General features: G+C 42.2%; 2 protein-coding genes across 6 annotated transcripts in view; one reads left to right on the forward strand and one right to left on the reverse strand.

The window, feature by feature from the left end:
• Positions 1-15,000, forward strand: part of LOC113643843 (CMRF35-like molecule 8) — an 85,148-nt gene that overhangs the window by 26,922 nt on the left and 43,226 nt on the right. The gene's annotated exons all lie outside the window — the stretch shown is intronic.
• LOC113646534 (CMRF35-like molecule 3) overlaps positions 9,392-15,000 on the reverse strand; it is a 254,033-nt gene continuing 248,424 nt past the window's right edge. Inside the window, exon 8 of one of the 2 annotated variants that reach the window (XM_047803591.1) lies at positions 9,392-10,143. In XM_047803591.1, coding sequence (XP_047659547.1) covers positions 9,772-10,143 — 372 coding nt within the window. In that variant the 3' untranslated portion in view covers positions 9,392-9,771. The remainder of the gene's footprint in view (positions 10,144-15,000) is intronic. The other variant, XM_047803592.1, reaches the window with a different exon arrangement.

A 15,000-nucleotide genomic window follows, 5' to 3' on the forward strand; every position in this document is an offset into this window, starting at 1 on the left:
ATAAATCAAGTTGCTGTTGATAAGTTTTGTTTTTTATTTGATCCTAGTTCTTTTAATGAGTGTACTGATGCTGAGTCATTAGTTCAGTCATTTAATAATCATTGTGTGTCTGTTTTAAATAATGTGGCACCGCTTTAACACAGTCCCACAAAAACACTGTCCTTGGCTGAATGAAAGCATCTTTAGTCTCAGGAGAAATTGTCGTAAAGTGGAGCGTTTATGGAAAACCTCTAAACTTGAAGTACACAGATTACATTTTAAGGAGCTGATCACAGCTCTTAATGTTATGATAAAACAGGCCAGATCTGATTATTTCACAAATCTTATTGTTGCAAATAAGAAAAATCCGAAAGTCCTGTTTGACACCATTAAAAATATTGTTTCGCCCCCAGCTCCACAAGTATCTGTATACTCATCAGCTGACTGTAACAGATTTTTACATTTCTTTGTCAGTAAAGTGCAGGACATTAGGGACAGTATTTCTCCTTCCTCGCACACCTATAATAGAGGTTCTCCTCTCCACTCTTGGGACTGTTTTTCCCCTGTCAGTCTACAGGGCATTAAGGTTTTATTAAAAAAGATGAAACCTTCTTCTAGCCCTGCTGACATTGTCCCAATGACTCTTCTGTTAAATGCTACTGATAGGCTTGCTCCCTGTCTGGTAAATATGATAAACTTGTCTCTTTCTACTGGCACGGTTCCCTCCTTTTTTAAACAAGCTGTAGTGAACCCTACTTTAAAAAAGCCAAACCTGGATCCTGCTGACCCTGTAAACTACCGGCCCATATCTAAATTGCCGTTTATTTCCAAAATTTTAGAAAAAGTGGTAGCTAATCAACTTTCCACTTATCTGCATTACCATCAAATTTTGGATAAGTTTCAATCAGGTTTCCGCAAAGTGCACTCAACTGAGACAGCAAGTGTCAAGTGACATTTTGATGGCAGCAGATGCGGGCCAGTACACAGTGTTGATTCTACTGGATCTAACCTTAGCGTTTGATACAGTTGACCATAAAATTTAGCTAAACTGTTTGCAAAATGTTATTGGTTTATCTGGGTCTGTACTTCAGTTGTTTTCTTCTTATCTTACTGATAGAACTTTTTCTGTGGTGATAAATCAGATCATGTCTGACACTGTGCCTCTCTCATGTGGAGTACCACAGGGATCAGTATTAGGTCCTTTGCTGTTTTTACTGTACATGACACCTCTTGCTCAGAAAATTCAGTGTTTTAAGCATGTGTCCTATCACTTATATGCTGATGATATTCAGTTATACTGCTCTTTCAGGGAGTCTCAGTTTCACTTGCTGTCTAGCTTGTTAGAGTGACTGTCCTGTATTAAGGAGTGGTTGGGCAGTAACTACCTCCAACTAAATCCGAAAAAGACGGAAACTTTGATCATTGCCCCAGATAAGAAAATTGCACAGATCAGGCAATATCTTGGTTCTTTGGGCTCTTTTGTTCAGTCAAGCCTCAGGAACCTTGGTGTTGTATTTGATAAATCCATGTCTTTAGGTCAACATTCAGGACAGTTGGTTAAAAGCTGTTTTTATCACTTACGGAATGTTTCTAAAATGAGGAAAATGTTGTCCAGTGCAGATCTAGAGATGATTATACATGCTTTTATCTCTTCATGTTTGGACTATTGTAATTCACTTTTTACCTGTCTTAACAAACGTGTTTTAAATCGTCTTCAGATTGTTCAGAATTTAGCAGCGAGGCTTTTAACTGGAACCAGCAGAAGATCTCATATCACACCAGTTTTATACTCTCTTCACTGGTTACCAATCAAATATAGAATTGATATTAAAATTTTGGTCCTCACTTATAGAGCCCTTCATGGGAATGCTCCTGGGTACATCACTGACCTGTTGACCCCTTATGGCTCTTCGAGAGCATTGAGGTCATCAGGTCAAAATCTGCTTGTGGTCCCTAAAACCCATTTTAAAACTCGGGGGGACCTTTCTTTTCAGTCTGTGGCCCCCAGATTGTGGAACGTGTTTCCCCGGTCTCTGCGTGTGGCTGATTCTGCTGATTCCTTTAAAAAGCAACTGAAGACACTCTTATTTAGACAAGCTTTTAGCTGATTGGGCTTTTATGGTGTCATCTCTGTTGTAGTGTGTTTTTATTGTTTTATAATTGTAGTTTTATCATCTCTATAAATTTCTCTTTTTACTTTGTAAGATTGTTTTATTGTACTTTTAAGTTTTATTGTTATATTTTGTAAAGCACTTTGTATTCTATCTGTGAAAGGTGCTATATGAATAAACTTTACTTACTTACTTACTTACTTAATCCTAGAACGTCAACCCAAAAAACATGAAGTGCCTTATATTATATATATATATATATATATATATATATATATATATATATATATATATATATATATATATATATATAACGATGTCCAGTTACCAGCATGACACTAAACAGGTAAAGTGTGTAGTCACTACTTCTATTTTTACTGGAGTATCTGTACTTCTACTTGAGTAAAGGATGTGTGTACTTTTGCCACCTCTGACACACACACACACACACACTCACACACGCACACACACACACACACACACACACACTCACACGCACACACACACACACACACACACACACACACACACACACACACACACACACACACACACACACACACACACACACACACACACACACACACACACACACACACACACAGACCTTGTATTCATGGGCTCCTGTGTTTAATGTAGTGAAGTTCAGGGCTGCTGAGACTTTGTGTTTAGCTTCAAAAGCACACAGAGGAGCTTCACTTCACTTAGTGCATGAAGAAAAGTACATGTTTAAGTGACCACGTGACCACGACACAAGTGAACATGATCTCTGTTTATTTACAGTGTAAAACTGAAGAGTTGTTCTAACACTAGTCCTTAACTACATGTCACATGTTTAAAGATCAGGGCTGATGTTTTATCAGAGCGGTCGAACTGCAACCTCATCTCTCTTCTTCCTGTTAATCAACACAAAATGTGGGTTTAATATATAGATATCAGATGTTTGACATTAGGGGTGGGTGATATAGCCTCAAAATTATATCTTGATATTTCCAGAATATTTGCAATAATGACATTTATGACAGTATAGACAACAATATGGTACAACATTTATTAGCTGGCGGCAGCATTTATTAGTGCCATCAAAATGAAGGCATTTTCCATCCAATGAGCCGTCATTGATGACAGATTCCCTAATCTGAAGTGTGAATCTATTGTCATAAAGTGGCAGCAGCAGCATTATAGTGCAATAGTAGTGACAGTCACACAACATGAGTCAAATGTAAGCACAGTACAAACGTATCCTTGGTACGAGTTGGTAGTGTTTTCCCTGTATAACATAACTCCTTAACACTAGTTTAACAGTAACTAAAGTAATTTAACCTTGTAACTTATCAGGAGCCTGCACAATATTGTTACCTTATAAAATTGATCTAAATTTTAAGTACAAATGTAAACAAACAGCAGAAAGACAAAGAAACCTTCACACACACACACACACACACACACACACACACACACACACCCTTTAAGAAAGCCTGATGTGTAAATGTCACATGTTCATTATGGTAGAGAGATGAATCTGTGTGAAATGGCAAAGTTTTGTAAATGAAGTTAAATGTATTAAAAGTCTTCATTTCCTCTTGTGGAGACTTTTGTGATGTTCTGTACAATAGACCTGATTTAATAAGGGTTTAAACTCAGAGTGATAAAAAGCTTGAAGCTTCCTCACATGACCCTCGGAAATTCCACATTATCATCTCTTTTATGCTCAACCCCCCAGCTCCACCTTCTTCATCCTCCCTGACTGCAGAAGACTTTGCTTCTTTCTACCAGGAGACGATTGAGGAAATCTGCCGGACCTTCACTTCAGCCCCGACTGCACTTACATCTCAGAGTATGCATTCCCCTACACCTTCATTGTCACATTTCTCAACTGTGGCAGCAGAAGACATTTTACAACTCATCCAGTCCTGCAATCCTACCACCTGCCCATTGGATTCACTCCCTACCATTATGCTCCAGACCATCTCACAAGACCTCTTGCCCTTCATTTCCACTATCGTCAATAGATCCATAGCATCTGGTCAGGTACCAACTACTTTCAAGAGAGCAAGGGTTATTCCCATCCTAAAGAAACCTGCTCTGGATCCATCAGACATCAGTAACTACAGACCGGTATCACTTCTCTCATTTCTTTCAAAAATTCTTGAACGCATTGTCTATAATCAACTGTCTGTCTATCCCTCACAGAACAACCTCCAAGATCCCAAACAGTCTGGCTTTAAAGAAGCTCACTCTACAGAGACAGCCCTTTTGGATGTCTCTGAGAAGCTACATACTGCTAGATCAGCCAAACTGTCATCCATCCTTATCCTCCTTAACCTTTCATCAGCGTTTGATACGGTCAACCACAAGACTCTCTTATCCACCCACAAGAGTCTTGGGATTTGCGGATCAGCTTTGGAATGGTTTGCCTCCTACCTGGAAGGACGCTCATATCAGGTAACATGGAGGGGAGTGACATCTGCTCCACGCAGACTCTCCACTGGTGTCCCACAGGGCTCAGTACTTGGTCCTCTTCTTTTCTCCCTGTATACTCACTCTCTTGGGGAAGTTAGTTCATCACATGGGTTCTCTTACCACTGCTATGCTGATGATACACAACTTATCTTCTCTTTCCCGCCCTCAGATGCCACAGCTTCTGACATCAGCATGGATCTCAGCATGTCTGGCAGGAATTTCATCATGGATGACTGCTCATCAGTTAAAGCTCAATCCTAGCAAAACTGAACTGCTGTTCATCCCAGGTGATTCATCCCCAGGTCATGATCTTGCTATATCCTTGCACAGCAATCTGATATCCCCTTCAGCCACAGCTCGCAACCTTGGGGTAATCATGGACAATCAACTGTCCTTTTCCTCTCATGTTGCTAATGAGACTCGCTCATGTCGGTTTCTTCTCTACAACATTAGAAGGATTCGGCCATTTTTGTCCACACAGACTGCTCAGGTACTTGTTCAGTCTCTTGTCATTTCTAGACTGGATTACTGCAATGCACTGCTGGCAGGTCTACCTATGAACGCAATCCGTCCTCTGCAAATGATCCAAAATGTAGGTGACTGGCTTGTTTTCAACATGCCAAAGTTCTCGCAAACCACCCCGCTGCCGCGATCCTTCCACTGGCTTCGGTAGCTGCATGCATCCAATTCAAAACAGTGATGGTGGCCTACAAAGCTAAAAATTGACCAGCTCCCTCTTACCTCAAAGCCCTCATCATTCCTCGCACTGCACCCCGCAACCTCCGATCTAGAAGCATTGCTCGACTGGTTCCACCATCTCTCAGGGTAAGAGGCAAGTATACTACAAGACTCTTCTCTGTTCTGGCACCAAGGTGGTGGAATGAACTTCCCCTAGAGGTCCGGACAGCTGAGTCACTGGCTATTTTCAAGCGGCGGTTGAAGACCTACTTATTCAGGAAACACTTCAACTAGCACCTTTCCTTATCTTTTGCATTTAAAAAAAAAAAAAAAAAAAAACCTTTGACACTTTTTCATTGTAACTTTAAACAAATGTTTTAAACTCATGGTATCTTAAGTATGTAACCTAGTGAACCAGCATAATGTATTCAATGTTAGAGATTTAAGCACTTATGTACGTCGCTCTGGATAAGGGCGTCTGCCAAATGCTGTAAATGTAAATGGATATATCAAAGTTTGTATTTGTGTCTTTTTATTGTGCATGTTCACGTCGCTTGAGTTCAAGTTTCCCAGTAGGAGCAAGATCATTTGAGTAAACAATCTGTGTCATGTTTGCTCTCAAAATGGCAGGGAAAAAAAATGTGGATTCTGGTCTCTGACTGGTTGGCCACCCTTGGTCTACGATAATGGGAGGTCCTCCAGTAGGTGCTTCCATGGCAGGCACTTATTTCCAGGGAGTTCAGAACAGTGTAACAGATATTGCGTTATCGGGTAGGCATGGCCGATTATCTAATTTAACCCTAACTCTAACCCTAACCATAACCGTAGTTTTTGGTTGTTTATTTGTTTTCTAAAATAAATCTACCTGTATGACTGTTTTGTCCTTTGTAGTATGCTTTTTTTTTTGAAAGAATACATTTTTCCAAGACCCCCGGAAACACGCCCACTTTACGTCGTGGTAATGAAACCCCTGGAATTTAGTGAATGCTGTGCTTTTTTCCATGGCATTTTCAGTTGTGCTTCTGCCTCCTTTTGGAAACATTACGCTGAAATAGAGCATGCGGAGCGTAATGAAATCTAGGAGCAGTGATTCACCAAACCTCCCTTATTGCAGTCACACACATTTCTTCTGATTTTATTTTGTAGTAACGAGTAACAAAGATGCTTAGTGGAAATATAGCGGAGTAAAAGTATACATTTTATCTAGGAAATGTAGTGGAGTAAAAGTGAAAGTTGACATAAATTTAAATATCGAAGTAATGTACAGATATGTGACATTTCTACTTAAGTACAGTAATGAAGTATTTGTACTCCGTTGCATTACAACACTGCTTTTAGGTACCCAAAACTTTAAATATTCACAAAAACAGAAAAAAAAAACTATAAAATGTTGAACACCACAGAATTATTCTATTATGGATATACTTACAAATTTGCAGTACAATATGAAACAAAATAGGTGTAATGATGGGTCGTAATGCAGGGGATCCATATGCAAGCTTTATTAACTCACTTGTAAACAACAAGCAAAGATCAACACCGGCAAACACAACAATGTAGAGAAGGCAGAAATCGTAATCGAAGGACAGGCAGTAGGTCAGGGCAGGCGGCAAACAAAATGACAGACAATGAAAACAGAGCAAAGTAACAAACCGGGTAAACACGGGAAAGAGAACACTCAGACTGACAGCTGTAGCCAATCGAGACTTTGCACTGAGGTCCAAGTTCAAGTGCAGCTATATAGGAAGTGGGTGATTGGCAGCAGGTGGTGGTGTAATCAGTCCTGGTGAGAGGATTATGGGAGATGCAGTCCGGAAACTCAATTCAATTCAATTCAATTCAATTCAAGTTTATTTGTATAGATATGAGAGCAACTAGTGACACAATCTCACCTAAGGCTTTACAGAGCTTTACAAGTACAGGACAGGAAAAGTTAGACAAACTTAATTTATCAAACTTATCAACAACATGTTCACTAGACCCCATCCCAACTAAACTACTGAAAGAAGTGTTACATAAAGCTGGTGAGCCTCTTCTTAATATCATTAACTCCTCGTTATCTTTAGGTTATGTCCCGAAGTCTTTTAAGTTGGCAGTTATTAGGCCACTCATCAAAAAACCTAACTTAGACCCAAATGAACTATCAAATTACAGGCCTGTCTCACACCTTCCGTTTATGTCTAAAATACTTGAAAAGGTTGTGTCTGTCCAACTGAGCTCCTTCTTACAGGAGAGCAACATCCTTGAAGAGTTTCAGTCAGGTTTCAGGCCCCATCATAGCACAGAAACTGCACTTGTTAAAGTTACAAATGACTTGTTCTTAGCTTCGGACCAAGACTGTATGTCCTTATTAGTTCTACTTGACCTTAGTGCTGCAGTCGACACTATAGACCACAACATTCTTCTAGATCGCTTACAGAATTACACAGGTATTCATGGATAGGCTTTAAGTTGGTTTAGATCCTACCTGTCAGACTGTGACCATTTTGTAGAATTAAATGGTGAATCCTCCAGTCTATTACCAGTTATTTATGGGGTCCCTCAAGGATCAGTTCTAGGACCTCTGCTTTTCTCGATATACATGCTTCCATTAGGGAACATTATTAGAAGACATGGGATTAGTTTCCATTGTTAAAATATCGGCTGTAGAAGCCGGAGTCCCGCTCTGGGAGGGGAACATGCTCTATGGCCCCTTTCTCCAGAAGTGAGAGGAGTTCCTTCCGGAGGAACGCCGCCTGGTGCCCGCCCACATTTGTGGGCAACACACCCTGGAAACACGGAGGACGGAAGGAAAACTGGATCCTGTACCCTCTTTCCACAGTATTCAGGACCCACTGAGACACCCCTGGCAGAAGTTTCCACGCTGCCAGGCTGCCTGACAGTAGCGTCAAACTTGTGCAGACCTCCCGGGCGCCCTGAAACAGCGCACCGGCAGGCGCGAACCCGGGAAGATCCGCACAAGAAAGGGGAGCCGACACAGGCCCCACTGCCCCCCGAAACGACAAAGGCGGCGGGGCTGGCAGTAGGGGGAGCGTCGCTGAATAGGAAACTCCCAGTAGCCCCTGCCCTCGGGCATCAGGACTCCTTCGTGGCCCGCTTGGCTAAGAGGACAGACCTAAGGTCCTCTCTCACCGGACAGGTCCGGGTCCGGGCATGTGAACCGGCCTCCCTAGTTTTAGACGGGGGGGCTCGGGCCGCCACACTAGCTCTTCTCACTGCCTTTGTGAGCTAGAATAGGGGGGGGGGGGCGGCTAGATGATGGCCCAGGCTGCTCCCCGCGGTGAGGGAGAAACTCCTTGAATGCCGCTGACTGGCGTTACACCTCCTGATGGCTGTCGACGACAGTACTAACTTCGTCGCCGAACAAGCCCTGAGGTGAAACTGCAGCGTCCAGGAGAAAGGACTTATCCTTCTCCCTTATGCCCGTCAAATTAAGCCACAAGTGCCTCTCCGCGGCAACCAGCGCAGCCATAGTACGGCCTATAGAGCGGGCCGTCTGCTTCGTGGCACGGAGCGCGAGATCAGTGGCGCGGCGGAGCTCGGACACCGCCTGAGGTCCCAGCCCTTCACCGCCATCCAGCTCTGCTAGCAGATCAGCCTGGTAGGCCTGCAAGACCACCATGGTGTGCAGCGCTGCACCCGCTTGACCCGCTGCCTCATAGGCCTTACCCACAATGGCCGAAGTGGTCCTACATGGCTTGGATGGAAGGGCAGGTTTTCTCCATGCGAGCGATGCAGGGGAGAGATAACTGGCTAGCGTCTCTTCAACCCTCGGCATCGTCCTATACCCATGGTCTTCAAGCCCATTAATGGCTGAATAGTCTGACATGGCTGGAGAAAATACACGCGCCGAAAAGGGATTTTTCCAAGACCTCGATACCTCAGTATGGAGGTCTGGAAGAAATGGCAGACGCCTGCGTGCAGGTGGCTGACGGCCTGAAGTGAGAAAGCGGTCGTCCAGCTTAGAATGGGTGACACCAACTACCTCCTCAGGCCAATCTAAATTCAGCTTCTCAACAGCCCGAGTTATTACCTCCTGAAGACAAAGAAAGCTGGAGCAGCGTGACGTAGATGCCCTTATATGGACTTACTGGCGAGTAATTACTCCGTCACGTGTCCTTTCCGAGCCATTAAATGGCGTGTGTGCACACAGAGCTTCAGACACAACTTCCTCAAAGAAGCATTCCCATAGCGTCAGCACTGACGCAGCGTCGAGTTCCCTTGAAAGGGAACTACAATACGTGTTAAGTTTAGAATTGATTACAAATTGCTGCTACTTATGTTACGTATGATGTTATTTTCGTTTTTAGCTCCCAAACTTTGGAATAGTCTTCCTGATAGTGTTCGGGGCTCAGACACACTTTCCCAGTTTAAATGTAGATTTAAAAAATCATCTCTTTAGTCAGGCGTACACATAATACATCCCATAATATTGTGCACTATTACATCAGACCAAATGCACATTATCATAATAATGTTATATCATAATATAATATTTAAATAGGTGCTAAAAAGAACAAATAACTCTGATGAATGCTAACTAGCTATTTACAGTAGCATAAATACAGGAGTTGCTCTTGCTCTTGTAGATGGCTGTTGGAGCTGCACCATAAGAGCTGGTCTTAAAACTCACTGCTGCATACATTGGACTTTCAGCTGATTTCACCACTGATGGTGAAGTAGCACTGACTGCTGAGGGTAACTGAGCTGTGGAGTAGAAGTCCTGATCAGGAGAATCTGATGGGTTTTGTGCTGTAGAATAAACAGTTGGAGTTGTCGGTAATTCAGTGTTGCAGTAAATGGTTTCAGAACCATCAGAGAGGTTTGTGGATAACTGAGCAGTGCAGTAAATTGTGTTAGAAAGAGATCTGCTGTCTGTAATCTCCTCGTAGTCACAGACTGGTGCTGGAAACTGAGCACAAGAAGGAAAAGAAACAATTATATTCAATTTAGGTACAAAAAAATCGAGAAAATAAAACATGCATTTCTGTAAAACTCTTAAAAACAGCTCAAACAGATTAAAGTCTTAAATATGGTCTAAAATCTGTATATATTTCATTTTCATTCATTTAAATGCCAGATGCTTTAAATCCACATCTTTATAATGTTTAATAATTTATCGACATTCCGAAGTAAAGAATTCAGCCAGAGAGAAACACGTGACAGAGGTAGATATTAAATGGTACTTATTAATATATTTTTGCTAAATGAAACTGATTCATATGTCCAACCTTTGGCTGATTTAATGGACAATTTATGTGGGTTTTTTATTTATTTATTTATTTATTTATTTATTTATTAAATCAGTGCTTTCATAATTGTTTATTATCAAAAAATTTGTGGACATTGTGAAAAACTGAATTTAATAACCTTTACATCTGAAACTTTATCCTTGTGCTGTATTACTGTATACTGCATGCAAGATTAATATAAACCCAGATCATGACTGTTTAAAGACGTGTTCACTCACTGGGCACTTTATAGCAATGCCAGACCATCACTGAGTAGTATTAGCACATTCATGTAGTTATCTAATCAGCCAATCATATGGCTGCAGCACACTGCCAAAGGTCACACAGATACAGGTGAAGGGCTTCAGTTAATGTTCATATCAACCTCACAGAAATTCCCTCCTGTCAGTGAGTCCTGTTCTGGGTTGTAAAGAGTGAAACCCACTGAGGTCTTCTGCAGATGTAGCCTATACAAGGTTCAATGTTTTATACATTACACCCAGCACGTGGTGAAATACTTAAAACAGCCTGTGTGATGTCAACAGTTAAGGTTAACAGTTAAGACCAGACATAGGAACAGTTTCTTCCTTCAAGCAATCCATCTGATGACCAATTAACACCATGGAACACACAACACATAATATTTGTACTATGTATACCTCAATTGCACATTTCAAACTTGCACATCTGTACATACATACATACATATTGTCTAAATGTTTACTGTTACTTCAACCGCTCATTTCACAATTGCACGTGTACATACAAATTGTATATATTGTATACCTCAATTGCACATTTCTCGCTCTTGCAAATTTGTACATACAATTGTCTATATTTGTATATGTATATTTCATGTGTATATTTAAACCGCACATTTCACATTTGTAAATGTGTACATAGAATTATACTGTATATGTCATTCTGTTAGACTGTGGAGCTTCTGGCACTAAAACAAATTCCTCGCATGTGAAAACATGCCTGGCAATAAAGCTGATTCTGATTCTGAGGTAACAGACATCAGACATTTTCCTTCCTTCTGATTTACATTTACGACATTTGGCAGAGGCCCTTATCCAGAGCAATGCAGGTTTAACTCATACAACCAAAGGTAAAGGGTTTTGCTCAAGGGCCCAGCAGTAGCAGCTTGGGGGTCACCTTCCAATCAGTAGACCAGCACCTTAGCCACTGAGTTACCACTTTACCATTCTGATGTGTGATATGAACATTAACTAATGCTCTTAACCTCTATCTGCATGGCTTTATGTACAGTATTTTGCTGAAGCCGCACGACTGGCTGATTGGATATGTGCAGGCGTTCTTAAAAATGTGGACATCGAGCATGTGTGTGTGTATATGTAAGGGGCAGGCAGTCACAACCTTAGTCTGCCAGAAAGGGGCGGCAGAGAACTGTGTGAAGGGGTGGCAGAGAGCTGTCTGAGAGCGCTAGACTTTCATCTGTGCTCGTTTGGCAGTGTCTTGTCTTCTCGGTATAGCCACACTCTTGGGCACCAAAACTTTAATTTCTTAGTTAACTTTCTGTAGTGAGCAGTAAAAGGTTTCTCCTCTGCAGTCCTAACTTCTTGTTCTTGTTCCCACGAGCTCCACTTGAGTTCAGTCCTTCTGCTAACACACTAGTAACACACATGTTCTAACCTAAGATGTGGTTCACTCAGTTTGTTCAGGTCTCCTGTACACTGATGCCTGGGTTCAAATTGTCCGGGATCAGCGCAGATCTGTCAGGGATCCGCACAAACTTTTGGCCATGTGCGTTTGTGTTTGTTTGTGTCACGTGATTGCCCCCGGTCCTCTCGGTCATCACACCTGTTCCCTATTGTGTGTAATTGTCCTTTGGTGTATATATGTGAGCCGCCCTGCCGATGGCAGCACGGATTCATTAATATAAACACAATATACAATATATACAATATGTACGTTATTTCCCCGTGTCGTGTGGATTATGTTTGTTTCCTTTATGTATTAAACCCCTATCCTGAAGCTATCTTGCATACGGGTCTGTCTCCGATCCACCTCTGTCCGGGCTCTGACAGAATGAATCCGTCGAATCGACCTAGCAGACCCAGCAGGATAGCTTCCAGCTCGGTCCAACTTTTTTGTTGGTGAAGGACGCCGCTCCATTTCCGGTTTCTCTGATGAGGACGTCGCTTCACTTTTCCCCCTGGACTGTTCCGCCAGTCCTTCTGGCCTTTTTTCCAGTGATATTGCTCCGCATTTCTCCGGTGAGGGACGCCGCTCCATTTCCGGGTCAACCGAGGAGGATGTCGCCTCACTACATTTGCGGAGGATGTCACCATCCTAGTGGGGTCCCTTTATTTTTTTGGTGCCCTGCAGCATCGCCCCGCATCTCTCCGGTGAAGGATGCCGCTCAGTTTCTGGTTTCTCAGAGGAGGACATTGCTTCACTACTTCCGCAGGGGGTGCTGCATGCCCAAGGCGGGGGCTCTTTCCCGCCCTCCCACCCTTTTTTCCAGCTCGTCGAAGTGAGGGTTTGGCCGCGGTGCGTTGGGGATGCTGCTCGGCCCTTCAGCTCGGCGGTGGACGTCGTTCGGCTCTTCAGCTCGGCCGTGGAATTCGCTCGGCCCTTCAGCTCGGAGGCGGATGTCGCCTCGGGCCTTGCCGGGTCGCCTCGGGCCTTGCCTTCGGGAGCCGCACCTTAAGGGGGGGTCTGTCAGGGATCAGCGCAGATCTGTCAGGGATCCACGCAGACTTTTGGCCAAGTGCGTGTGTGTTTGTTTGTGTCACGTGATTGCCCAGCCTTCGTCTACTCCTCCCGGTCATCACACCTGTTCCGCATTGTGTGTGATTGTCCTTTGGTGTATATATGTGAGCCGCATTGCCGATGGCAGTGCGGATTCGTTAAGACATATACAATATGTACATTAGTTCCCCGTGTCGTGTGGTTTATGTTTGTTTCCCTTATGTATTAAACCCCTTTCATTTGAAGCTCCTGCATACGGGTCTGTCTCCGATCCACCTCCGTCTGGGCTCTGACACAAATGTGGTGTGAGTGAATTAATTATTATAGATCTCACAGCCAAGTACACAACTAGAACATAATCAGGGATTAACTTTAAGTCTATTTAACCTTAAAGTTTATGTACAAATTCCGTCAGTGCGTCATATTTGGTTTTGTGCAATCCATCATGTGACCCCATCATTAGTTCTGTGGTTTTGTTAAAATCAGCTTTTAGAAAAACACAACTCACCACACGGGGGTTTGTGGAGCTTTTTAAGGATTGGGATGAAGATGAGGCTGAAAGTTGGGGGAAAAAAACAAGCAACCGTTTTAAAGATGACATTATGATATGTGAAAAAAATTACAATTATAAATGAATACAGTTTGTAAAGGGTGCTTGTCTCTATGGACCTCATGCATGTACATTTCTCTCTACTTGGAGGATTAATGTCTCTGGAGACTTGTTTAATTTACTCTTATTTACTAATTGAATGTTAATAAATGCCCTAATTAATATTGTTAAGGTGTTTACAAACACAGTAGAAGTTAAACACCCATCACCAAATATGCATTTTAAAAATTAAAATGTTATTTAGAGAAAAATAAAATGTTGCAATTTTTCTGAGTGTGGAGTTTCCTGATCCACCAAATTTGTCAGTATTATGAAAATCGGGTCTAAAAGCATTTAGTCACCTTTAAAAGTCATATGATGTGTAGTTTCTACAGGAAGTGTATTGTGTGTGTGTGTGTGTGTGTGTGTGTGTGTGTGTGTGTGTGTGTGTGTGTGTGTGTGTGTGTGTGTGTGTGTGTGTGTGTGTGTGTGTGTGTATTTATATTACACACATAAGTGCCACCTCAGTGTTGTGCATAACATTCACTGTGTTCACCTTTCATGAGTTAATTCTGACTTTATTACCACATTAAGTAGTTGTGTGAATGGAATACAGTACCTTGGTTCTTCTTTTTCCACTGTATCAGTCCAGTAAATAAAAGGGCAATGAGAAGCAGCACGAGAACAACAGACACGGCAGTGATGACAGGTAAAGTTTGGAAACCTGGAAGAAAACAGAACAATTAAACTTTAGGTTTGTGTCTATGGGAGTGTGTGTATATGTGTGCGAGTGCATGTGTGTGTATGTGCGTGTGTGTGTGCATGTACAGATGTGTGTGTTTCCTGAAGACCTCGAGTCAGATGACAGTCTGAGGTCATTTATCTTAATGACATGGACATTAATTACCTGAAAACATTCAACCACACGGGATCTACATATATCTTTAATTTTGTTTTAAATCAGGTTCTGCCTTATCAGCTGGACCATTAAAATAAAATGCTGACAAAAGAGCAGATGTTCTAAACCAACATGTTGGGTTGTTGCCAGAATAACTCAGTATTAAGACCTGTAACCTACCCAAACTGAGCACAAGACCACAGTGAGGCAAAGAACAACAGGGTTCTGTTCAAACAAACTAAACACTACATGAGTAAAAACACCCTGGAGACTGAAACTAGAAATGTAGACTTCACATCTGTCCAGACCACCAACCCACTGTGAGATAAGTTC

Source organism: Tachysurus fulvidraco, chromosome 18, assembly GCF_022655615.1.
Source record: "Tachysurus fulvidraco isolate hzauxx_2018 chromosome 18, HZAU_PFXX_2.0, whole genome shotgun sequence".
In the NCBI taxonomy this organism is placed as follows: domain Eukaryota; kingdom Metazoa; phylum Chordata; class Actinopteri; order Siluriformes; family Bagridae; genus Tachysurus; species Tachysurus fulvidraco.